The 25,949-nt window shown below is 45.1% G+C and overlaps 1 protein-coding gene across 1 annotated transcript in view; it reads left to right on the forward strand.

The window, feature by feature from the left end:
• SHOC1 (shortage in chiasmata 1) overlaps positions 1-25,949 on the forward strand; it is a 1,878,679-nt gene that overhangs the window by 1,410,416 nt on the left and 442,314 nt on the right. Inside the window, exon 21 of the mRNA XM_078676649.1 lies at positions 25,244-25,361. Within this exon, the coding sequence (XP_078532775.1) occupies positions 25,244-25,361 (118 nt within the window). The remainder of the gene's footprint in view (positions 1-25,243; positions 25,362-25,949) is intronic.

Genomic DNA, 25,949 nt, shown 5'->3' on the forward strand with positions numbered 1-25,949 from the left:
AGGAGACGCGGCCAACAATTCGGGTGGAGAACCTCAATGTTTTGTGATGGTTTGTTGAAGTTGAGTATATTGACGGGATTGTGTGGATGGTAAATGGAATTCCTCACTGATTTGGGAGAAAGATTTAAAGTTGTTGTCATGGAACAGTTGTTCCAAAGAGTGAACACCAGCCTCCTGCCACAGAGGCCATGATAACATGCGACCATGAACACGAATAGCCGAGTTGGACCATAAAGGAGCTTAGACGTGAAGCCGCGGATTAGATTTAAGTAAGCGATGACTTCTTTGCCAAGATTTATACATAGCAGATAAGATAGGCATTTTAGGGTTGGAAGAACTGGAACCTTTAGCATATAAAAGGGACAAGCCAAGACTAGAAGATAATAAGTGACGTTCAAGTGGGACCCATTGAGGTATGTCTTTAGACTTGGGCAAAAAGAAGGAAAGTTGTGAAAGATGGAGGGCGAGTGAGTAATGCTCAATAGAGGGAAGACCCAAGCCACCGTGTAACTGGTGGGATTTTAATTTGGCCAAGGTAAGACGCGGCTTAGCCGTACCCCAGATAAAAAATTTAATTTTGGAGTCAATGGTCCGAAGAATAGTGAGGGGGATGTTTAGAGGAAGCATACCTAAAACATAAAGAAAGCGCGGTAAGGTGACCATCTTAACCACCTGAACCCGCCCCCAAAGAGATAAGCCAAGGACTTTCCATTTATCGAATTCTCGTTGCATTTGTGCAATCAACGGTGTTAAATTGTCCATAACTATATTATCCAATCCTCTGTTAATCAATACTCCTAAATATTTAAGGCAGGAAGATTGCCAGTGAAATGGAAAACCAGAAATTGCAGCTTTTGTAGTACCAATGGACATGGGCAATGCTTCACTCTTATCCCAGTTAATCTTATTAACTGGAAAAAGAAGAGAAATTATTTATGATGCGAAGGAGAGCATGGAGAGAGCGGGGAAGATCAGTAAGTGTGAGAAGAATATCATCTGCGTATAAATACATTTTTGAATGACCAATTGGAAGAGGAACTCCAACCACTGCGGGTGATTGATGTATTGCAGCAGCCAGAGGTTCCATTGCCAGAAGGAAAAGAAGAGGGGAAAGAGGACAACCTTGACGAGTACCCCATCTAATTGGAAATGGAGCAGAAAGGAAACCGCTGCAGTTAACTTGAGCTGAAGGACTATTATAAAGCAGACGCACTTTAGCTATAAATTGGTCGCCTAAACCAAATCGTTGCATTATGGTAAAAAGATACTCCCACTCAATACGGTCGAATGCTTTTTCGGCATCCAAAGAAAGGAGTAGGGCATTGTTAGCGAGATTTTTAGCTGACCATAAAGCATGAGAGAGAGTGCGTAAATGATTTCGAGATGAACGACCAGGAACAAAGCCTACCTGTGAATTGTGGATTAAAGAAGGTAAAACCTTACGAAGACGTGATGCGAGGATACTTGCGAGAATCTTAACATCAGAGTTTAAAAGAGATATGGGGCGGTAACTACCACACAGCAGAGGATCCTTACCAGGTTTTGGTAAAACAGCTATGATGGCCTTGTTGGAAATAGAACCAAGAGAGGATTCCTCTGTGGCTTCTGCAAATGCGGCATGTAGAGTATCAACCATACTCTGACCAGTCCACTTGAAAAATTCAGGGGGAAAACCATCCTCACCTGGTGCTTTATGGTACGGTAAGGTAGCAATAGCTGAGGAAATTTCCTCCTTCGTAATAGCTCCGTCAAGTAGAGCTCTACCATCATCAGAAAGTCGTGGAAGATGTACCGTATCCAAAAAATTGGACATCTCTGACGTGTCTATGTGAGTGCTTGGTGAATAGAGGGATCTGTAAAATGAAGCAAATTCATCGACGATTTCTTGCAGTTGAGTAAGCATATCGCCAGAACTTGATTTAATAGCTGGAATTGCCATAGCAGCCTCCCTCTGACGCAGTTGCGCAGCCAGTAGCCGGCCAGCTTTTTCACCTTGCTCATAGTGACGCCCTTTCAACCTTTGTAAGGCATGTTCGGCCTTAGAAGTAAAAAGACTATTGAGAGACATGCGTGCCTGCTCCAACAATTTACGATTTTGAAGGGTTGGTTTTGAAACATATAATTGGGAAAGTCGGCAAATGTCTTTTTCCAAATCAGCCTGTTTGGCAGCATTTTTCTTGTTATATAGAGCAGCGTCCCGCATAAGTTGGCCTCTGATAGTTGCCTTAGCAGCTGCCCATACCGTTCTTTTAGAGGGAATTGAGTCCTCATTATTCAAAAGGTAGTCCCGCAGGTGTGACTGTAGGAGAAGTTTACCTGTTGGCATCTTATATTTATTGATGTTTAAACGCCAGGCCTTGCGCCCCGGACTGGAAAGACCCAAATCAAGAGACAAGAAAACAGGGGAGTGGTCAGAAATGGCTGCTTCTAGAATTTTCAATTCTGTAACTAGCCGGACTGTATGTTGCGAAAGAAGAAAGTAGTCGAGACGGGAGAATGTACCGTGAGTAGAAGAAAAGAATGTGTATTCTTTATCCTGAGGGTGACTGAGTCTCCAGTGATCAACAAGACCAGTATCAAGAAGAATGTCACGCAAAATGGCTCTATCGGATGCATTTACGGTATCAAGGCAACCTGTTCTGTCAAGGGCTGGATCTGGAGCCAAGTTCCAATCACCTCCAATGAGAAATTGGGTAGCATTTATTTCTGTGAGGAGGCGATTGAGTCGAAGGAAAAATTGCTTTTTGGAACCTAATGGAGCGTAGACAGAACCAAGACAAATGAAAGAATGTCCAAGTTTCAACTTAACAAATACATACCGACCATCCGGATCAGTCCATGTCTTGATGATCGTAAAAGGAAGTGACTTTCGAAAGAGGATGGCAACGCCACATTTACGAACAGGGTTGGGATTAGTGGAATCCGGTTTAGAAACACTGCTATGAATGACTTTACCAACCCAATCCCTGCCAAGCTTACTAGATTCGATCTTGTCCAAATGGGTTTCCTGCAGTAAGGCAACGTCTACATGTTTAGAATGCAAATAAGAAAGAACCTTCTTTCGTTTAATATAATGGGTGAGGCCATGAACATTCCAGGAAATCACCGACAACGGATGGGTAGAAGACATGACAGTAAAATTGAACAAGAAGATGAAAAAGAAAGAGAAAATAAATAAATAGAGATAAGAGAAGAAGTTCGTTACTCTGGGCAAGGAGGAAGAAGAAAGAAGAAAAAGAAAAGGGAAAGTAGATTATAAAGGCAGAGTGAAGAGTGGAACAGACAAAGCAAATATGAATAGAGAGAGAAAAAGTATTAAAGATGCAAAGAAGAGAATGAAAGAGAAAGAAAAGGAAAAAGAAACCTAGACTGTCAACTACGGGTCTGGGTGCACCTACAGCAGCACCAAGGGAGGCCGGACCCCCTCCGAGCAAAGAATGGGGATTCAGGGAACAAGTAATAAAACTGAATATGTAAAACGCATTTAGAATATGATTACAACAAGAAAAATATGGAAAACCATATACCATTATCATGAAATATAGGCAGTACAATGGAAAAAATCATGACATAAGAACCATACAATAAGAGAATAACAGGAGGAGAAAAAATAAAAGCAAGGGAAATGGAATAAAAACTAGATACATTACACAATAAAAGAGGTGTGAAAGATAGAATGAAAGAAATATGAAAGTTAAATGAGAGGAATAGAGAAATCCAGCACCGTCATAAAGAGGGGGAGAAAAGAGAATAGAAAGTACAGCTAATAAAGCATGGGGATAAAAGCATAGGAAAATACCAGAAATATATGAAAGTATCCAAAGCGGAGTGACCACTGAAGAAAATGAATAATGTCACGTTAAGTAACGAGTAAAATATCATAGGGAAGGAATGATTGGAAAGATGATCACCGTAGTAAAGGTAACAGTTTTGAGGCAAGCCTACAAACAGAGATACACTCCGAGGAGGCCGAACGCGTAGTATAAAACCATGAAAGAACAGGAAGGTAAAAAAAAAAAAAAACACAGTAGGAAACAGAGAACAGAAGTTATCACACCACAAAAAGAAAGACGGCGTTAGAATAATACCTAGACGAGAATATTAGGATAAGAAAAAGAAGATGAAAAACACGAAAAGTTGACAAACAATAATGGGACATAAAAAGAGGGAAAGAGATAGCATGTAAAGACAAGGAGGGAGAACCATAAAATCATGCAACGGAAGAGAAACAAAAGAAAATGATCAGAAACAATCTAAACATAGAAAACATTGAAACAAATAGACGTCATTCAAAAGCGAAACAATTACTAAATGAAATATTGAGTGATTACCTGACCAACAATAACATCACTATAACAAGGAGAATGAATAGGAAGAAAGAAAACTACCTGTGGGAAGGTAACAGCCTTATAGCATATAATAAGCAAAACCTGAAAATGATTAAATGACCGTAAAACTGAAAATCACATATTAATAGTGAATATAGAATAACAGTAAGGCATTAGGCATTATACAGAACACTAAGTATAAGGAGCCATATTATACCATGCATGAAAGTCTCAGTGGACCAAACAAACAGCAAAAGCATTATGAACAACAAATACTGCTATAAACGTATAGAATAAGAAAAAATTTGAACATAAAAGAGAATTCAGTCAGCATCAGAAGGCGTCTTAAGAGGCGATCTAGACTTGTCTCTTTGCTGTGTATTAGTGAGAGAGGAGACAGAATGTAAAGCTGAATCCCTGTCCTCCTGAGAGCGAGACAGTCGAGTGAGATCCCTGCCACGTTGTCTAGATTCAGGAAAGGTGTATGATTGAGACGTTGGTAGATTCATAGAGGAGGACTTGGACTGAGGAGGTTGGGCAGAGGAAGGAGACTGAGTTTCCATATTATTGGATTTGATATCGTCCAGGAACTGTTGTAGAAGTGCAGGGTCATAAACGTCTTTGGACTCTCCATTCCTGGTAATACGAAAACGTGCAGGTTCAAATAAACCATATTTGATGTCCATTTGACGTAACTGGGGCCGCATAGAAAGAAACGCTTTCCGCCGTTCATTCGTTTCTTTAGAAAAATCTGCAGCCATATGGATGGTATGACCTTGAAACAGGAAGGAGCCATGAGTGCGAGCCAATGATAATATCTGTCTGGTTTGCTCATGCCGAAGAAAACAAGCAATAATTGGCCTGGGCCTTGCCGAAGGACCAGAACGCGGTGGTCCCAGTCTATGAGCACGTTGGAGCTCAAGAGGAGGAGCAAAAGAAATTCCAGTCAAAGTGGGAAGGGCATTACAAAGAAAGGACTTCATATCTTGCTTTTTGATATTTTCTGGAAAGCCAAAAAAATGGATATTGTCTCTACGACTGCGATCTTCCAGATCAATGATCTTACTGCGTAGAAAAAGTAGATCTTGATCTGAACCCTGAACAGAATCTAGTCGGCTTTCTATATCCACTATTTTAGAGTCAATTACGTCAATCCTTGTGTGGAAAGTAGTGAGTTCTGCCCTGATAGACTTAGTCTCTGCAGTTAATGAAGTCATGGCAATATCCAGACCCTCCAATCGCCAGCTAACTCCAGAGAGTTCTTGCAAAATGCGTTGCATAGTATCAGATAGGGATTTGTCGCTCTGAAATGATGCAGCTTGCGGTGTAGGAGGTGACGCAGATCCATTACCTTTAGCTGTCGAAGTAGAGGATTGTTTAACCACATTAGTAAAAAGTGTTTGTTTAGGCCCACGACCACCATTCCTAATATTAGACATTTCCGTGCACCGTTGTAGTGGTGGTCTACAATAGCGAATAGAGGAAATATTGGAATATGAGGCAATGATGAAATATATCAAATAACAGGAAAGTAGTCAAATATGAGCAGCAAGTGAATGTCCAAAACTAACAGCATACAATTAATGCCTGAAATTTGAAAAAATCATTATAGCATTGCCACAAAATAACAAATAGTATGCCAGTAAACCAAGGTAGTGCTGAAGTGTCAAGTCACACGTACCAAAAGTACCTCAGAAACAATACAGTAAATGAGTACAACAGTGGATTATCAATGCAGTGATGACAAAGTAATTGTACATAATGTGAGAGTACGCACTGAATGTGAAGATAAAGCGTTTCTCAAATGAAAGGTAGTATATGAGATAGTAGAAGTATCATACACTCAGGTCAGCCACAAAGAAAACATGAGAGTATGGTGCTGGCATATACAGCAATGACAGTGAATGAGAGTCAAAAGTGCGAATAAGATGAGGTAACAAACCTGCAACGGTTTACAAACAAATGGAGGTCTGCAAACAATAATAAAATGCTTCTCACATATGAGGGCGGAACATGGGGGGGCAAAAAGTTACCATTCCACCAGAACCACTACAAACAAAACAAAGCCCATGAGCTTATAATAGAAAGCAGTTATTGTAAATGAGAATTTAGCCCTTTGTCCCTACCGCCTGCCTCCCCCTGTAAAAGCAGAACTGGCAAGGTAACATATTGGAAAAACAGGAGAAAATATGTAATAGAAATGATAAAACTGATAAGGTCAAGTCAATCTGACACAAATGTCACTTATGGAACATAAAGCAGCTAAGCAAAAATGCCAAAACCAGTTGGTGAAAGTCAAAGGGAAAAATGGACCAGTACTCCTGCACGTGAATCTGCCAGTACCGTTATCTTTGCCCCTTGTGACCTTCACAGTTTGCTTCCACTTGTAATGCAACAATTAAAAGTAATAATTCAGGCAATTTTAGCTCTGCCAGTACTGATATGACCGCTGGGCATATGTGCACGTTGAATTAAGTAGACACGCTGCAGTGGAATAAGAAAGATGCCAGACTTTCAGCTTTCTCTTCTTTCCTGTGATGGTGTCTTTTCCAGTCAAAAAGACATTATTGGAAACTAGTGGGGAAAACGAACATGAAAGGAGCCTGAGGAGGGCGCTGCTTACTGTCACAACATGGGCATTGAAAAACCACAAAACGGGAACCCTTAGCTGTTACGAAGCGGGCTCCCACCGTCTGAGGAGGCGCGGCCCTGGATCTGAGGAGGCGCTGCCCTGTAGTAGCGCAGGTGCCGCCTCAGCTGAGGAGAGGCGCGCCCACAGAAGCGCGCGAATGCCGAGGCGTACACTGCTGAAGACGGCCGCCTCACCGTCACTCCGCTATCATGGTAGCAAAAGCCGCTAGCTGGGAAAGAAGAATACCGCAGCAACCCTCATGGATCCCGGAGTCCTGCCATAGCCATAGAGACGACCCACTCGAGCAGGTAAGTCAAAGAAGCTCGTCAGGGGTCCGTACCTCGACGGAGCTCTCTTAGCAGGCGGCCATCTTCCTGCGTGGCCAGACCATGCCCCGAATTAGCAGTTTTAAACTACCCTACCAGTCTGCAGTGGCAGACTGGGAGTCATGTTTTACCTTATACCATTCAGAGTGGCACAACAAGTGCTTCAATCCTTGTGGGGACACTCTAGCTTACAGGCTTTAGGTACCCCTAGTACTATATACATTGGATTTACAAGTAAGTTAGGCTGGCCAATTGGGAATAAGCCAATCAACCATATACCATTTTAAGGGTCAGAACACATTCACTGAGTCCTGAGGGCTCAGGGCATTTCAGAGTCATTACACCAGTACCCAGTAGTCACAATGGGGGAAAAAGTGATGATGAACCTGAAAAACCTGTTACCTTACAACTGCCAACTACAGCAGAATGGAGAACAATGGAATGATGGGGAGGAATAGATACAGCACAATTTAACATAGGTAAAACATGAATTAATTCCTACTTATAGGTACACAGTCCTTTCATGTTTATTTGCGTTAATTTCTCTAGTCACATATCACCCCCAAATCCAATTGAAACAAGGAATTCTTAAATTATTATCCTTTATCACAACATATAAAATACATCAAACACAAAAAAGGATTTGGACCATTTCCATTTATATAAACATCAAGAGACAAACAAATCTGTTCAGTTAAATTCTCAATCCTTCCTACCCATACTGTGAAGCGAAAGGTTGCTACATAATTATAATCAATCCAAAATGAGGTAGTCCACTACACACGAGGGGAAAGTTCAACTCTCGGACTCAGTGCAAGTTTTTTTTCTTATTGATACTATTGTTCTGTCGGACTCCTCTATTCTGTGAGGTCGACACGTTTCGGCCCAGTCATTAGGGCCTCGTCAGGACATGGGTACAAGGAGAACACCTACAAAATAACAGTTCTCTCAAAAACAATACATGTCAGTTGCATATACCTCTGTACAATTATGTGCTTATTGGTTAAAAAACTCCCAGGTGTGAAAAAAAAGTTTTGCACACTGAAAGAAAACACCAAAATTAACAACGTGACTTAGAGGACGGGGTGACAAAGATTCAATGACTCAAGCTAGTGTTGGCAATACCACACAAATCAATGTTCTTGAACAAGTGCATGGAGATTTATTTTATCCCACATCAGTTCAAAGTAAAGATCGAGCAAGAGAAAAGCTAATAGAACTCTAATGTCAGATGTACATAAGGAGCAAACAAACTTATGTCAAGTGGCACGGCCGGTATGGGAAACTAATTTCCAATCAGCACTTGTAATCAGGCTTCAAAATTGTCACCACTAGAGGTCTATGGAAAAGGAAACAACTTATAAACTCTCCTAAATGTAAATGTAAATGTACAGGAATTTATATAGCGCAAATCACCGAGCGGTTTCTAAGCGCTTGCTTAGGGAACCCGTCCTGGTATTCCCCTGTGAGATAACCCCGGCAGGGTATCCGCAAGGTGAAAGCCAGGCATCCCACCACGAGGGGCCGTTGTGGAGATTAAGCAAGCTATTGCCCAGAGTCGCAGAGTGTGAACCCGTGAATCGAGTAGGCACCAGAGCGAGAATTGTCGAGTCCATGGACATTTTAGGACTCAAGACCCCGCCAAGCCGGGAATTGAACCCTGGTCCCAGGCTGACCTCTGCTTCCAGGTCTGCCTCCTCTAACCAGTGAGCCACACTTCTCCACCCTACACACTCATGCATAAAACTGCAGTGGCATGCAGCACGGATACCAATAAATACCTGTATTAAGACCACCTTCGGTGTATCCCCGCCTGCTCCACGGTTCTCTATAATGAAAGGACTTGCTCAGAAATGCTCCCCTTGCTCAGATGGCAGGGTCCGTTTGGCTTGCTGAAATAACAAATAAATGGAGGGGCTATAACAGTGACACGTCCTCCCTCAATTCAATGCGCTCAGATACCCCAAGGGAGTTGGAGCGTGTCCCGATCTTATCTTGAAAAAAAAACTACAGTAGAAAGAGTATTGCATGCACTGAATATTAAAAGCTGTCTAACATATTACATAGACAAGACAAGTTAGTTCTTCACGTCGAACCAAAAAATGTTGTACCATTTGACTGCACCACACAGGCACCGCTATCTGCAAACAAAGTACCTAACACTGAATTACCTCTTGTATTTCCTTCTCCGATTCCAAAGCCGTCAGGCATCTACAGTACACTGTTTGAGTTCGCTCAACAAGAGGCATGGCAGCTACAGCAGTGCTTTTTTGCTGGTGTGCCACTGAAGGGCATATGTAGAGCAGCAACAAGGGCATTGATGCACACCTTCACGAAGCTCTACTACTTGGACATCCTGTCCAGATTGAACACAGCAAAAGGACATGCAATGCTACGCAACTTCTTTCATCCATGGGAGCCTCTTCCCACTATCCACTTGATTGTTGGAAATTGCTTTGCTATTCAAAATCAAGCATATGAATCTTTGAAAGATCCAAGGCTGGAGAAGAAAATAGTTGTTTACCTGTAATAACAGTTCCCCGGCATTATTATCTTTCCCAGGTTTTTATGCGATCCTCCCATTTGGGTCTCCTAGTATGATTATAGACTTTAAAATATGAGCAACCTCTGGGAGGGAGTGAAGCTCAAGATATGATGAGAGACTGTGGTTATGGTCATAAATGTAGGTGGATACACTACATGTAGTTGATGGCTGCTTTACTGTTGTTTAGTGAAGGTGACAACCATTGAGTTCCCTGTACCCTTATCTCTAGGTAGGAACCCAGTTACTTCCTGCTGACCTCAATTCAAAATACCTAGTGGGTTTTATTTGTGACCATGATGAAAATTATTTGAGATGGACAGTAATTGAGCAGTTAATACAAATAGGGAATATTACAAAAACCCTACTGGAATACTGGAAAGGGAGCAAATGTGGTTCTAGAGATTGGGAACACAACAAAATGGTCTTAATGATAAGATCCCTTGGACTTTATGTTATGTTATGTTAAATGCATTTTATATAGCGCATAATCACCTTCAGGTCTCTAAGCGCATTTAGAGAGAGTGACCAGAATCACTGGCGAAGACTGGAAACACAAAACAGCAAGCGGAAGTTCCACTGTGGTTAACATCTCTCTAAATAGGAATGTTTTCAGTTGTTTCCTAAATGTGAGGAGGACCAGTTCTCTACAAAGGTACTCAGGTACCTTATTCCAGATTTGTGGGAGCAAGACGGAGAACGCTCTGCCCCCATTGGATTTGGTGATATAACGGGGAACGACCAGGTGGCAGGCCTCAGACGATCGCAGTGTCCTGCCAGGAACATATTTCTGCAGGCCTTCTTTTATATATACTGGTGCTCGTAAATTGCTTTGTGAGCAATACAGAGGCCTTTGAATTGAGCTCTCTGTTTGATGCAGAGCCAGTGCTATTTATGTAGTAAAGGGGTAGCGAGGGTCCTTCTGGGAAGTCTGGAAATGAGCCTGGACACATCATTCTGCACTACCTGCAGTCTCTTGATAAGTCTCTGGGGGAGGCCAATATAAGGGGCATTCCCATAGTCTAGCCTAGAGATAACAGTGGTGGAGACAATTGCTTGTAGTGAGGAGGTTGACAGAAGAGGGGCAAGTTTTCGTAGCTGCCTCAACAGTCCTACGCAGGTTCCCACCACCGTGGGCACCTGGCTGGACATGGACAGCTCGGACTCCATTTTTATGCCCAAGCTTTTTACAACCGGGACTGGTACAGGGGGCGGTACCCAGTTCCGGTGGCCAAAAAAGGTCACACCAAGGGCTGCTTTTTGAGGAAATGACGAGCACTCCAGTCTTGTCAGGGTTTATTTTCAGAGAATTGGCCGTCATCCAATTCACTGTGAAACTGAGCAGCTTTTGGGCCGATTCCTGGGCCTGACTACAGTTGCTGATCCGGATGAGGGGTTGGGTGTCATCAGCATAGTTGAAGACTCAGCAGTCCATGTGGGTCAGTGTCTCCACCAGGGGTTGCAAGTAGATATTAAAGAGGAGCGGAGATAATTCGGAGCCCTGGGGCACGCCACAGGAAAGAGTGCCCTTAGCCGATGTATGCTCACCCAACTGAACCCTCTGAGTCTGGTCTGATAGAAACGATTCTAGCCATTGACGTGCTAGCCCGCTGATGCCCAGGTCAAGAAGACTGGACAGCAACTTTTTATGGCTGACTGTATCGAATGCCGCTGGTAGGTCTAATAAAATCAAGGCACTCGGTTGTTTGTTGTCAGCCATAATTCTGAGCTCATCAAGAACCGACAACATCACTAGCTCAGTATTATGATAGGCTCTAAAACCCGCCTGTCTTGCTTGGAGTAGCTGATGATCCTCCACGTAGTTCGAGAGTGTCCTCAGTACATGTTGTTCTAACACTTTTGCCAGAAAGGGGAGCAGGGAAATAGGTCTATAATTCTTAAGAGTGGAAGCGTCCGCACCAGGCTTCTTAAGCAGGGGTGTGACCCTAGCTTCTTTTAGATTGGCCGGTAAATAGCCAGTTTACAGGGAATTGTTTAATAGCCTAAGAATCAGTTTTTCCAGCCCTGGAATGCCCATTTGGAAATTCCTCAGAGGTCAGGGGTGTGCCGGGAGCCCGATTTGGTGCGATTCATTAATAAAGACAGAGAGGCTGAATCTATTTTAGGGAAGTTTGTGAGTTTACTACCAGATGTAGGAGAGGACTGGATCTGGAAGGAGGAACCAAAGTTGGTCTGGGTGTTTGCAATTTCTTAAATTATATCCCTAACTTTCTAAAGAATGAAAGCCTGAAAGACGTTACAGTCGATGGGTGCGATCGTGGATTTTTTCTCAGCCTTTTGACTTAGTTCTTTCAGAATTATGAACGTCTCTTTCTATATATTAGTTGCCTCAGTAATCCTTCCCTCATAGTACCCCGCTTTCCTAGTTATGATGGCTAGTTTATAGGAGGTGAGAAGGGCTTTGTAGGCAACCAATTCAGCTGAGTCATAGCTTTTGCGCCATCGCCTCTCGGCTTGGCGAAGATTTTGTTTTCTTTCCCTCAGAGGTTCATTAAACCAAAGGGGCCCCTTTTCCTTTGTCTCTGACTTTCTCGTCCCGTTCTGGAGCTACTTTGTCTGTGGCTTTACGTAGGCCAGCCAGAAGAGCTTCACTCTCCTGATCAATGTTCGCTATCGTAGTTGTTAAGGGCGGGAGTGTGAGCAGGGTGGGAACCAGGTGATCTGCCTCGATTTTTCTCCAGTTTCTCACATTTCTCCACACTGGTGGTGGTTGCAGCAGTTGACTGTCACTCGGGACCCAGCATCTAAATAGTGAATGATCGGACCAAGCACAGGGACTAACATCAGTTATGGCCGCCCAAGGCTACGATGTCCAGATAAGGTCAAGGGTATGGCCCATTACATGGGTGGGGCTATTGACCAGTTGGTGGAGGTCCATTAATAGCATAACGTCTCAAATTGGCTCTTTTTGCTTTATCCCAGTGATAGTTAAAATCTCCAACTACTAGGAGACGTCTATATCTAGAGCATAAATCAGTGATGAGCTCCAAAAAAAGGTCCTTAAAGCTGGAGGTGGTCCGCGGGAGACGATATACTACTAAGAGTAAACTGCAAGATGATTCAAAGGAGAGTTTGACCCCTAAAATGTCTGCATTGTCACAGGTCTCGGCCGTTATTTTAGTGACCATTAAACTTTTCTTAAAGAAGATGCCCCCCACCCCTCTAGTATCCCCTGATCTGTTCTGCCAGAGGGCATTGAAGTCCTTTGGAAGAGCTGCAATAATATCTGGGGCTGACAAATCCCCCAGCCAGGTTTCCGTGAGGGCCAGAATGTCTATCTCTCCATCTTGCAGGAGTAAAACAAACTTCAAAGTGGTGCTTCTGTAGGGAGCATGTGTTAAGAATCGCCACCTTCAGACCAGGTGGATTTGTAGGAGGTGTATTTTTCTGGGCTAGTATGTGCGGGGACATAGGTTTACATTCTGCCCCATTTCTTCTCAGTAAGTCCTCTGCTAGCAGCATGGCTCTTGAGTTGGCATCTAAAGCGTGGCTGCTTGTGGCGTGGGTCCGCAATTCCGTTGCCGAGCAGGTCAGCGGAGGGCCAGGGGTTCCGGCCCCTGGTCCCGGACGGTGCAGACGGGCTTGCCTTTGGCACACTGGTGGCACGCCTGCTGCGCGTCCGCTCCAGCGCGACCCTTAAACAGCTTCCCTCCGCCCACCAACCAATCAGCTCTGCTGTACAGCAGCTGTAGCTCCCCTAAGCACTAGACCGCATTCAGCAAGCGAAAGTGCCAATTTATGCAATGCCGGTTATTGTCGAAAGTCAGGGAGTGTGGCAGGTATGAAGTCAAATGCAAGTGAGTGGGCGGTGGCAGAGCCCGTGAACTGCTGGCGCTCTGCTTGTTTGTTTGGCTGACTTACTGTTTTAACTGGCATTTTACGGTTATTTCGCTTTTTAAAATCGAAGGAAAATCTAACTGGAGTTTTAATTAAAAATAAAAACAAAACTGCAAGGAACTTACTTTGGGGACTCAATTCCTGCTTGTCCTGAGGCTAAGGGGCTCCAGGGCTTACTCTGTGCTTGGGCTGAGTCTTTCATCCTTCCTGCCCCGGTACGACGCGGCGATTAGCGCCGTTGCGTGGAGGGCGAGGAAAGGAGAGCCAAGACACTTCCGGTGGGCCGGTTAGCGGTCTAGTGGTTGCAGGAGAATGGGGATAACGGTCACATGCAAAAGCGGCCGCACAGGGGACGCGCCAAATGAAAGTCCGTCTGCGCCCGTCCGCGGCCGTACGGGGACCGGGGCCAGAAACCCTGCTCCGACAGCGGCAAGAATTCTTTATACTTCTACTGAGTTGCAGGCATTGTGCCCTAGTATGGCTAGCGGCTGTAGGCACAACATGACAGCCACCCAAGTCGAAGCCTGCTGCCTCGTTCAGGTGGAATAGTGATCGTATAAGGCAGGTCCTCTGTTTCGGGCTACTGAATTGTAGATCTTTATGCAAACATAAAACGGAAATTTATGACCTGCTCTCTGACAAAAAGCTTGATATTTTGTTTCGTACGGAGACCTGGCTGAATAATGATTCAGAGCCGGATATCCTAGAGGCACTTCCTCCAGGCTATACTATAGCCAGAATAGATAGTGTGACAGGCAGAGGTGGAGGGATAGCAGTCATATTTAACCCCCCCTTGAGTGCCTTCTCAAGCCAATGATAATCTGTGAGAGTGAGGCGGGCTCGTTTACGCTTAAAATGAATGCCAATCTTACGGTAAAAAGGCTCTTGGTTTATAGACCTCCTGGCCCTCCTACATGTTTCCTCCCGAGCTTAGTCGAGGGTGTCGCCCACTTGGCCTAAAGATACGATAAACTTCTGGTATTGGGTGACTTGAACCTGCATTTGGAGGATCCTTTGGATAAGGAGGCCACTAACCTATGCCAGGACCTACTATCACTCCACATGAGTATGAAATCTTGTTGCCCCACACATCAGCATGGGCACCTTCTAGATCCTGTGTTAGCCAGGTGGGAGGATGTAGGAGTAACTTCCCCCCTCCCGGTTCATTGGTCGGACCATTGTCTGATTCCCTTTGAGGTGAGGGTGCCAGAGACTGGCGGTTTGGAAAAAGGGGCTTGTAACCATCTACGCAGGAATTGGAAAAACTTTGTGCGGGATGACTTTAATAGAGCATTGACTATGGACGGGCTCCCAGGGGGCACAGATAGCAAAATTGGCTGTTCTAACCTGGAGAGGCGTATAGATGATGCTCTTAATATGGTGGCCCCACCGCTCTCTAATAAATCCACGGGTAGGGCTCAGAAATCTGCACCCTGGTTCACTCCAGCTCTGCGTCTTGCAAGAGCTGAATGTAAACGCCTGGAGAGACAGTGGAGAAAGGGATTTCTGCGCCATGATAAAGTGAAATATACCGAGGAGCAACAAAAATACTATGGTCTTGTTAGGCGGGCTAAAGCCACTTACTATCAGGCTAGAATTAGAACCGCGGAAAACTCTATGAAAGAACTTTTTAAAATTTATAAGGAGATCTCTTCCCTTGATACTATCACTGCACCTGTAGCTGGCTCGGCCGAGTCGTGTAATCGGGCGGCGACTTATTTCGCAGAGAAAGTGGAGAAAATTTACTCCTCCTTTCCAGGGATTGGAAGGAGGGGTGTGGATTATGAGGAAAAGACTGGGGAAGCTGAGGTGGGTCAGAGATTGAATAATTTTACCATTCCCTCCCCCGAGCTTCTCAGTAAAATATGTCTCAGGTCTGGTTCACCCAGAGACCCCGCCTCACCCAAGCTGTTGGGCGAGAGTATGGATATCCTTAAGCCCTATATTAGGCATGTTTTGGAGGTCTCATTTACTTCACATACGGTGCCAGGCAGGTGGAAAAGCGCCATTGTTCTCCCACTCCAGAAGAAGCCGAACATCAGTCCAGACATACTAGAGAATCTGCGACCTATCTCGCTGCTACCATACCTGGCCAAGGTAGCAGAGAAGGTGGTCAATCAACAGCTGATGACCTATGTGGAGGAATCCAGCCTTCTGCACCCATCTCAATCGGGCTTCCGGGCTTTCTACTCTACAGAGTCTGCCTTACTCCTGGCCACGGAATCCATCAAACGGGGCAGACGCTGGGCATATGATGGCCCTGGTTATGTTGGACCTAAGCGCTGCCTTTGACACTTTAGCACATTACATTTTGCTGCAGTGTCTGAATAAAGGCGGTGTCTCTGGCCTGGATTTGAAATGGCTGAAATCCTTCCTGGTAGAGCGAATCTTTCAGGTCAGACAGGGAGCGCACTACTCCAAGGATGTCAAGCTGGAGCAGGGTGTGCCGCAGGGCTCTGCTCTGAGGCCTACCTTGTTTAACTTATATGTTACTCCTTTGGTAGAGATAGCGCAGGGCTTTGGAGTGGGGGTTGTCTCATATGCTGACGATACCCAACTGGTGATCTCCCTATCTCGAGCACCAGATGTTGCTGCCTGTAATTTCAGGGCATGCATGCAGAAGCTTGCCTCCTGGATGGATAAGAACTGCCTGAAGCTAAATGGCAATAAGACTGAGGTGCTTGTGGTGGGGGGTAATGCATCAAGTTGGACGTCGGCATGGTGGCCTCCTAGCCTAGGCCCCACTCCGGTACCGTGAACCTTGGCAAACAAACTTGGAGTCTGGTTGGACCCCACTCTCTCGTATGAAACTCACACGAGACGTGTAGGGGGGAAATGTATTGGATTCCTTAAAAACGTACGGAAACCAATGGATCTCCTTCCCTTAGAGGCTAGGAAGACGTTGGTGCATGCCTTCATTACATCTCGCCTAGATTATGGCAATATTCTTTATCTGGGCGCCACTGCTAAATGCCTTGGGAGACTGCAGGTTGTGCAGAATGCTGCTGCACGACTGGTGCTGGCACAACCTAGGAGGGCGGCCTCAAATAAAGCCTTAGATACTTTGCACTGGCTACCTATTAGGAAGCAAGTGATGTTTAAAACAATATGTACATGCCATCGCATCACCCAGGACAAGGGTCCCTCATATCTGAAGGACCTTGTCACCAGCTATGTACCTGGAAGGTCTCTAAGATCTAGTGGGACTGGCCTGTTCATAGTGCCTAAGGTGAAGAAGGCCAGAATGGGAGGTAGATCCTTACAGTTCTTGGCAGCCCAGAATTGGAACAAACTCCCGCTAGACCTCCGTATAGAGACCTCTGAAGTTAGGTTTAGGAAGGCGCTTAAAACCCATCTATTCTCTGGATAAGCAAGGTTTGAGTGCCTTGGAGCTGGGTGATGCTACTTTTCTCTCACCTCAGCAATGGGACACGCGAGATGGCGTAACCATGCGCTTTATAAACTCTGTTATTATTATTATTATTAATTCAATTAACAATTTTAAAAGTACATTCAGGTAGTTTCTAAAATGGTTTAAATTGCGCAACAGTATTTAACAGCAGCAAGGATCAATTTTTAAAACAACGATAAAGCTTTCAGCAGTGTCTCTCGTTACTTGCTATTAGCGTTACCAGTACGGACCACCTTGCAGCATGTCACTAGCTCTCGGTGCGCGTCCGCTTCAGCGCGGCCTTTAACCCCTTCGCCGCGGAGGTAATTCCCCCACGACGTGGGGGGATGGGAGGGCTGTGGCGCCGCGGTGCTTGTGACGAGCCCAGCTTTTCATGAGGCACAGTGGAGCTGTGCTCATGACGGGCTGGGCTCGTCACAACTCCGCCCACTGATTGATTCTCCTGCACAGGCGGGGAATCAATTACGCGTGGAAGTGCCGCGGCCGTTATGACGAGCCCAGCTCGTCATGAGCACAGCTCCACTGTGCCTCATGACGAGCTGGGCTCGTCTTAAACATGGAAGGGTTTTAAACAGCTTCCCTCCACCCACCAACCAATCAGCTCTGCTGTGCGGCATCTTTTGCTCCCCTAAGCACGTTCAGCAAGCGGAAGTGCCAATTTATGCAATGCCGGTTATTGGCGAAAGGCAGGAAGTGCTGCAGGTATGAAGTCAAATGCAATTCAATTAACAATTTTAAAAGTACATTCATGTTTACTGATTTAAACATGAAGAGTAATAGAAAGGCCCTGTGATCGCAGATGATACTAAAGATCCCTCAGAAAAATAAGACTATGAAGTACGTCATATACCAAATAACAAATCGACAAAGACAATGGGCATATAGCAATATGACGCTTATCTTAGCAAGTATGGGACAGCAATCTCCGCAGTTTGTGTAAGAACCTATGGGGCATGGGAGAGAGAGACGAGAAATACATTTGCCCATCATTCCAAGAGGCGCTCATGTGGTATGACGGACGCATGCTGGATGACGTAGCAGCATGCACAAGACCCTAAACCATGCAGAATCCTCGAAAAACATGGGTAGCTTCTCAGGGAACAATCGAAAGTGGGACAGGGCAGAAGGGTGTATTAGAGGCACTGCTCCCTTGGAGTAGTAAGTTGACTACAAGATTCTTGATTGATAACAAGTAAGCTAAAAGGGAAGGTCTCTTTCCTGTAAGTGGCCCCTATCCAGCATTATTGATATTTCTATTGTAAAGTGTGACTACAGTGGCGTGCCCGCGGGACTATCCTTTCAAGGAATGATATTAAATAACCTTTGGGGTAAGCACAACTATAGGATTTTTTCACAGCATGCTCTACGAGTGATTTATGTGTGCAATGATTCCCTAGAGTTAGTTTCCGGTTCTGAGCATGTTATTGTGCATGTTAAGAAGAATGAATGAATGAATGAACCGAATCTTATAGTGCGCAAACTTAGCCCCATGGGCGTCAAGGCGCCTAAATCAAATAGATCAGCAAAATCCCCCATTCTACAGCCTTCTCTCATTGATATGCCCTCTTAAAAAGGCAGGTTTTAAGAGCCTTTTTAAATGTCTCAATTGTGGGAAGGGTTTTTATTAGGATAGGTATGGAATTCCAGAGCTTCTGAGCTGCCACGGAGAAAGCTCTGGCTCCCCATCTAACTAGTTTAGCACGAGGAACAACCAGTTGACAGAGCCCCGAGGAACGAAGATCTCGTATGGGGACATAGCGCGTGAGAAGGGAGCCAATGGCGCTCGAGGGGCCTTCCGTCAAGGCTCTGTAGACCAAACACAAAATCTTGAAAGAAATTCTTTGGTGAACAGAGAGCCAATGAAGTTCTTTCCTGCCTGCAGTGGCAGAGAAGGATTTAGGAAGGGCCAGGACAAACCGAGCTGCAGCATTCTGCACTATCTGCAGTCGGTGAACAAGACTTTTATTGGCTTCAATGTACAAAGAATTACAGTAGTCTAATCTAGATCCTACCAAGGCAACCGCAACCTGTTTACGGGCCTGGGGGGAAAGATACCCACGGATTTTATTGAGTATCCTAATCACCCCCCAGCAGGTGGCCACGGTCCTGTTGACTTGGAAGGTCATAGAGAGCGAAGTATCGAATATTACACCCAGATTTCTGGCAGATTGGGAGGGAGTGGGGCAGATGCCAAGAGAAGGTGGCCACCACTCATCAGACCAGGCATCTTGGTCCTTCCCAAAAATCAACACCTCCGTCTTTTCGCCGTTCAGTTTCAGGGAGTTTATAGTCATCCAGTTTGCCACATACTGCATGCATACCCTGAAACTGGCAGCAGATGACCTGACGGAGGAGTGAGCCAGTGACACCATTATCTGGGTGTCATCTGCATAGGACACCACCTCCATCCCCTGTGATCTTACTAGTCTTGCAAGGGGAGCCACATAGATGTTGAACAGGGTCGGACTTAGGGCCGACCCTTGTGGCACCCCACACTGCAAAGACTTAGCAGGGGAGAGGTGGTTCCCAAGCATCACTCTCTGCTCTCTTCCCAACAGGAAGGAGTTGAGGAGACTCAGGGCCGACCCCGCGACACCCGCCTCCCTAAGCCGAGATGTAAGAATGGCCGGGGAAAGGGTGTCAAACGCGGCCGTGAGGTCAAACAAAACCAAGACCGTGGTAAGACCAGAGTCCACTTTACGTCGGATATTATCGACTACATAAGTAAGAGCGGACTCGGTGCTGTGGTGTTTTCTAAAACCATGTTGCGTGTTGTCAAGGTATCCAGATGACTCCAGAAAAGAGGACAGATGCAAATTAAGATGCGCCTCAAACATCTTGGCAGGGGCAGGAAGAAGGGAGATCGGCCTAAAGTTTTTCAAAAGGGCCGGATCGAGGGATGGCTTCTTGAGGAGAGGCTTCACAATAGCCTTCTTCCATACCGATGGAAAAGAGCCCTGGATAATAGCCTTGTTCATTATCTGAAGCATAGGAGGAAGGAGGCAGTTTCTACACTCTTTACGTTTTTTCAGAGGTAGAGGATCCAGGGGGGAAGCAGATTTAGTCTTATCCAGCAACAGGTTCAAACCCTCCAAGGATAAAAAAGGAAATTCTACCAGGGAACAGGGGGAATCTGTTCCTAGGGAGTCAAGGTTGGAAATGACAGGTGGAATGGCTTGGTCCAGCAATTGGTATTGGGCTTCCAAAGAAGTATGTATATCCAGGATTTTATTGTGAAAGAAATCGGAGATGTTATTACAGAGTTCTTGCGAACTGACTACGGGATCTGGTAACTGCAGGGAGCATAGGGTGTCGGCGATTTTAAAGAGCTCCCTAGAAGAGGAGAGGGAACTTGTGAGGTTGGAGAAGTACTCCTGCTTCTCTGTTACCACTCTCCGTTTATATTCCCGCAGTGCCGACTTGTGGGCCTCCCGGTCGTTCAAGTCCCAAGATTTCCTCCAGTTTCTCTCACTGCTCCTACACCCCTGCCTCAAGAGTCGCAACCGGTCAGAAAACCAAGGTGCCGTAGGTTTCCGACGAGCAGCATAGCACAGAGATGAGGGAGCGAGTAGATCCACTGCATTGGCAATAGAGTCCATCAGATCTTGAGCTGCAACAGTTGCATCTTTTAGAGCTAAAGATTCGGAGGTAGGGACAAAGGGAGCAAGGGCCTCATCAGAGATTTTCCTAAAGTTTCGCTTTAGGATGAATGGAGCGGTTTCCATATTGGTAGGGCATGTAGCCGAGAGCGACAGCTCTAATGGTATGGCAAAATGATCAGTCCATACCAAAGGAAATGGGGGGCCGGTAGAGAGCCTGGCATAGTTAGAGAATACCCCATCAAGTATGTGCCCAGCCTTGTGGGTGGAACAATTAACAAGCTGGGCAAGATCACATGCTGCAAGCGAGTCGACAAGAGATATAGTGTCCTTTGAGTCAGCCTCATCCAGGTGAAAATTAAAGTCACCAAGAATGGTAAAGGCGGCTTTTCCAAAATAGGGTTCTAATAATGTCAATAATTCAGATGGGAAACTGGCTCTAAGACCAGGAGGTCTGTATACCAAGATTGCTGAAAACGAGACCGATGGGGAAAGGGTAATGCAGAAGTAGAGGGCTTAGAACCGATCAGAGGGCATTGAAAGAGATTTTATCAGGCAGGGAAAGGAGGATTTAAGGAGAATGGCAATACCTCCTCCTCTACGCAGGGGTCTATCCTGCCTGTAAAGGGAATACCCATCAGGAATGGCCAAAATCAGGTCATGTCCTGAGGTATCTGAGGTCCAGGTCTCTGTAATGAACACCCAGTCTGGCTGTCGTTCATCAACAAAATCATGGAAGGCGATGTTATGCTTGATGAGCGATCGAGCATTAACCAGAAATCCCGATCTCATAGGTACAGAAGGTAGTGTCGCCGAGAAATGAGATGTTACAATGCCTATGCAGGATGCATCAAGAGGGGCTGTACAGGCCCAGCAGCTAGGGGAGTGCAAAATCCCCTCAGGTGAATAACGGTGGAAGCAGGGCAGAGAGGCAGGTCTAAGTGCCATAAAATCTGACCTTGAATACCTGGTATCAGTCGAGCGGAGAGGGGGTAGTTCAGAGTCCAAGCCAGTCCGCAGCCCGTCCTCAGCGCGGACGGGCGCAGACGGGCTGAACTCTGGCGTAACTCCGGCGTCAGTCTGGAGTCCCCGCTGCGCAGCGTGTCTGTCCATCAGTCCCTAAAAAAGTGTAAAATAGGCTTGTGCTTTATGTTTGCATTACTGTATGCAAACTGCACAAATCATTTGTTGATCTTGCTTCCCTTTCTGAAAAACATACATTAATATATGCTCCAATGACAGACAAGTAGTCTGTGCGTTTTTATGTTGTTCGTCTGATTTTGTCTTAGAGAGCTCTGACTGTAGGGACCAGGGACACGTGTCATAGTGACGAATAGAGAGTGGGGTACTAGTGTTAGTCCGGACCCTGAGTGGCCTGCAGATCGAAGCCTGAAACATGTTGACAGTTATTAGGATGTGGGGACATTATACCCAAGCTGTAACACCGATGCAGTTTTTTAACTATACTAGGGCACAATAAACTAAATAGATACTGGGATGCACCCTAGGTATTTTTTTATCTTACAACACCTAGGCCCCCATCGGAGGAAATATCTTAAGTACTCCCTGAAACATGGCCAAGTCCATCCTGTCATTTAGGGACAAGTATGAGACACAATGATGAAGCATGACACCAATATGAGGGTCAAAAATAAACCCCACTAATGATTTTGTAATTGAGATCAGCACGCAGTAACGTGGTTTCTTGCCCAGAGATAAGGGTACAGGATATTTAGTGGTTGTCTTGTAGCTCTAGGGAGGAGGTGTCCTGTGATCCCATCTCGATTTAAAGAAATCTCTCCCTGCTTTTAGGAGGCATTTGCCAACATTCTTTAGTCATCGTGAAAACGGTTTAGTGAAGGTGTACACTGCTATATTAACAAGCATTGGCATAGCCAATAGGTCTCGCCTTTGCGACCTTTTAAGTATTTAATTATGCAGCGCAATATGCTTACTGCAACAACATTAACTGTTGCATGGCTATACACTTATAATGTCCCAAAGGTGAAACCTATTGGCTATGCCAATGCTTGTTATCGAGAGGTGGGGTAATGATAGGTGGTAGGGAATTTGCATCTCCCCAGAGACCAGAAATTCCATCACAGAAATGTGAGAAAAATGTATTTTTTATTCAAAGTATGATGTTTGCAAGGGAATCTGCGTGAGAAAAGCAGGTAAGAGACAAACAAGTTGCCATATCCTGGATTTCTCTAGATATCTAGTATTACAAAATGTGCAGGTTTACAAGAATATCGTAGATGTTGGTTGATCAAGGGACTAAAATCTACAGCTAGTAGCATTGCAAAAAGAGGGTCAGTTTTAAAGGAAAAATGTGGTGTGCCATGTTGTGTCCCCCCCCTTTTCTGTCACAGGCACTAGTGTTAACCACTTGGAAAAATGATAGGTGGTAGGAAATGTGTGAGTCCTCACAGATTCTAGAATTTTGCATTACAGAAATATGAGAAAAATGTGTTTTCATTCGAACGTTGAGGTTTGCAAGGGCTTCTATGTATGAACAGCTAGTGAGAGCCACACAAGTCACCACACCCTGAATTTTCACAGTTGTCTAGTTTTCAAAACTGTTCCCCAGGGGTGGGGGTCAGATACTTAAAAGGAGGGTCCGTATAAGTAATTGAATGGTATTACCAACTATAAAGCCTATGTAGAGCCCTCAGGACTCCTTAAGTCTCTAAATATGTTTTCAGATTGTATCAGAATAAAAAGGATTGTAGCTTAAAAAAGGTGAACCAGCATATATGTTTATAAAGTGCTGCCTTTTTACGTGCGGGTCCCATGTGCCACTTTCACTAGCGTTTGGAAGTCTGCAGAGATTGTACCAATAGTGTTAGATTAAGTACAGAGTGGATGAATATTGAGGGAAAGTTATCTGGTAAAGGGTGACAATCGCTCTGCAGCACACTGCTGAAATCAAAGTATCCTGTGGAAAGGAACAATTTAGCACTGGCAGTCTCAAGTGAGGGACTGTCAAAATAGATTATATAATAATACTTACATAACACCCCACGTACGCCGCTCAATCAGTGTTGCTATATTTTTCCTGGTTGCGCTGTAAAGAAAATTGTTTGTGCGGGTTGCCACATTTTGAGCTATTTGATAACTTACTTTGTGCTATTTTTAAATTAAAGGATCAGTCTTTCATCTGTTTTAATCGTGCAGAAAGAAACAAATGGCTGAGCAAATACATTTGTGCACAAGGCAACTGTTGCAATAACAAATCTGCCCAATATCATTATTTAAGACGGGGGAGCGGGGAGTGCTGGTTCCAACAGAAGGCACCCACCCCACATCAGCTGAGCGAATCGGCCATGCTGGAGCGCTGGAAACCAATGCTGTCAGCACGGGCTGAGCCACGGCCCCTGCCCGCTAATTCTCGTCATATTGCGCTAAATCAAGCAACCCAAACAGCCGAAGGCCGGAGCAACCGACCATAAGGGCATCGCCAGGAGGCCTCCGAGAAAGGGGGAGAGGGGCTGGACTCACCATAGGAATTCACCAACGCCCGACGAAGCCTCCAGGAACACAACTGCGACACGACAGCTGAGAAAGAAAGAGGGCGGAAACTCTGTGAGGCGGGACCCACCTTCCCATACCATACCCGCATGACCGCCAGGTGTGCGGGCAGGCCCCAACGCGCCAGACGCCGGACATGACTGGGTTAGGCCAAAAGCGAGGGACTCTCCTGGCACCCCGCAGACTAGCCTGATGGTGCGGGTGCCGAAATGCGGCACCAAGGGGACGTATGTTATTGAGCTAACCAGATTAACACACAATGGCAATGATTTGTAGGTTACATAGCACTGATTTATCAATTAAGAGCCCCGGACTGGGAACAGTGTGTCGGGATAACCTGAAGTGAAGAGGTCACCCATTTCTAAGGTGCTGGTAATTGATTAACAAGCACAAGCAAGCAAGCGCCATGCGGGGTAGGGGGGGGGCTGCGCGATTCCCTTGCGAGAGTGATAATTGCTACCATATGGAGGCACTCGCTCCCGCAAGTGAATCGTCAGACGTGCATGCGTTGCCATTGAAGGCAATGGAACGCATGCACGTTTTTGGCTGAAAAGCCAAAGCGATAGCTAAAGGTCTTTTTGCATATGTAGCGCATGCGCGCTGCGTGGGCGAGGCCTAAAAATTACTACCGAGAGATCCCAACCCGTCGACAGGAAATTATTCAAGCATGCCAGTCTATCAAAGATACCATTGGAAGAGAAAAGTAGTTATGGGTAACCAACGTTTGTCTTTTCGTGTATAAAAACTATTGCTCGGTGCTTAGTCCCACTTCTGCAGGGATCTGAAAATTTCCCTAGTCATGTATTTCATTCTTTCTGAAACAGAGTAAAAATCAGCCATCAAAAAAATATGTCACATTCAGTGGCCATGTCACGCCTGCCCAGCCGTGTCCTGTTAGTCCCTGTAGATCATTTTCTCTACTTACTTATGCCTTTATTTTCAATTTATTATGTGCGTCATGGTGGCCTAACCTGTCCGATCATCTTTCATTGAAAATATGTTTTTTACGTTTTAGGAAATTCATCACTGGATAATATGAACAGTCCTATGCTAGACATTCGGATTCCATACATGTTTATCGCATCTGAAGGACTAATTAACACCCCCCGAATCCTGCAACTAATGGAGTCCAAGTAAGATATGTGTGTGTGTGTCTGTGTTCTTAGTTTTCTTTTTATTCATTATTTCACTTTTTTCTCTTTTGCTCTCTCCCTACATCTGTTTGTCTCTTTATGTTTTGAATGCTTCTTTTTGTCCTAATTGCAAACCACTGTTTCACAGTGTACATTAGTAGACAAACGCTCTAGCCCTCCACACGATCTTTAATGCTACTTTAGGTGGATCTTGAGTACGTGCAAGCATTTGTTGACCAAATAATACAAGAAACAGGTATAAAAAAACCTCAATATAAATAATTACATGCAGTCACTGGTCAGAATGGGGCCTGTGTTCAGTGCTCTCCAGGAGGGTCTTACCACCCACATTACCTGGACGGTTCAAGAAAAAGTTGAAAATCCGTTTACTTAGCTGGACCTTCTCCGACTGACGGTTGAGCTTAGCACCTGGTTTATTTAACTTAAATGAGCGGTATTTACAGGCCTTAGGTAGGTATGGACAGAAACAATTTCCCAAATGCACAAACGCCTTCTGAACTGAGTGATATCACCCAACGGTGTATCTCTTGCACCGGCAGGTGGCACTGCTCACCTCTTAAAACAAAT

This window comes from Lissotriton helveticus, chromosome 2_1 (genome assembly GCF_964261635.1).
Source record: "Lissotriton helveticus chromosome 2_1, aLisHel1.1, whole genome shotgun sequence".
In the NCBI taxonomy this organism is placed as follows: Eukaryota; Metazoa; Chordata; class Amphibia; order Caudata; family Salamandridae; genus Lissotriton; species Lissotriton helveticus.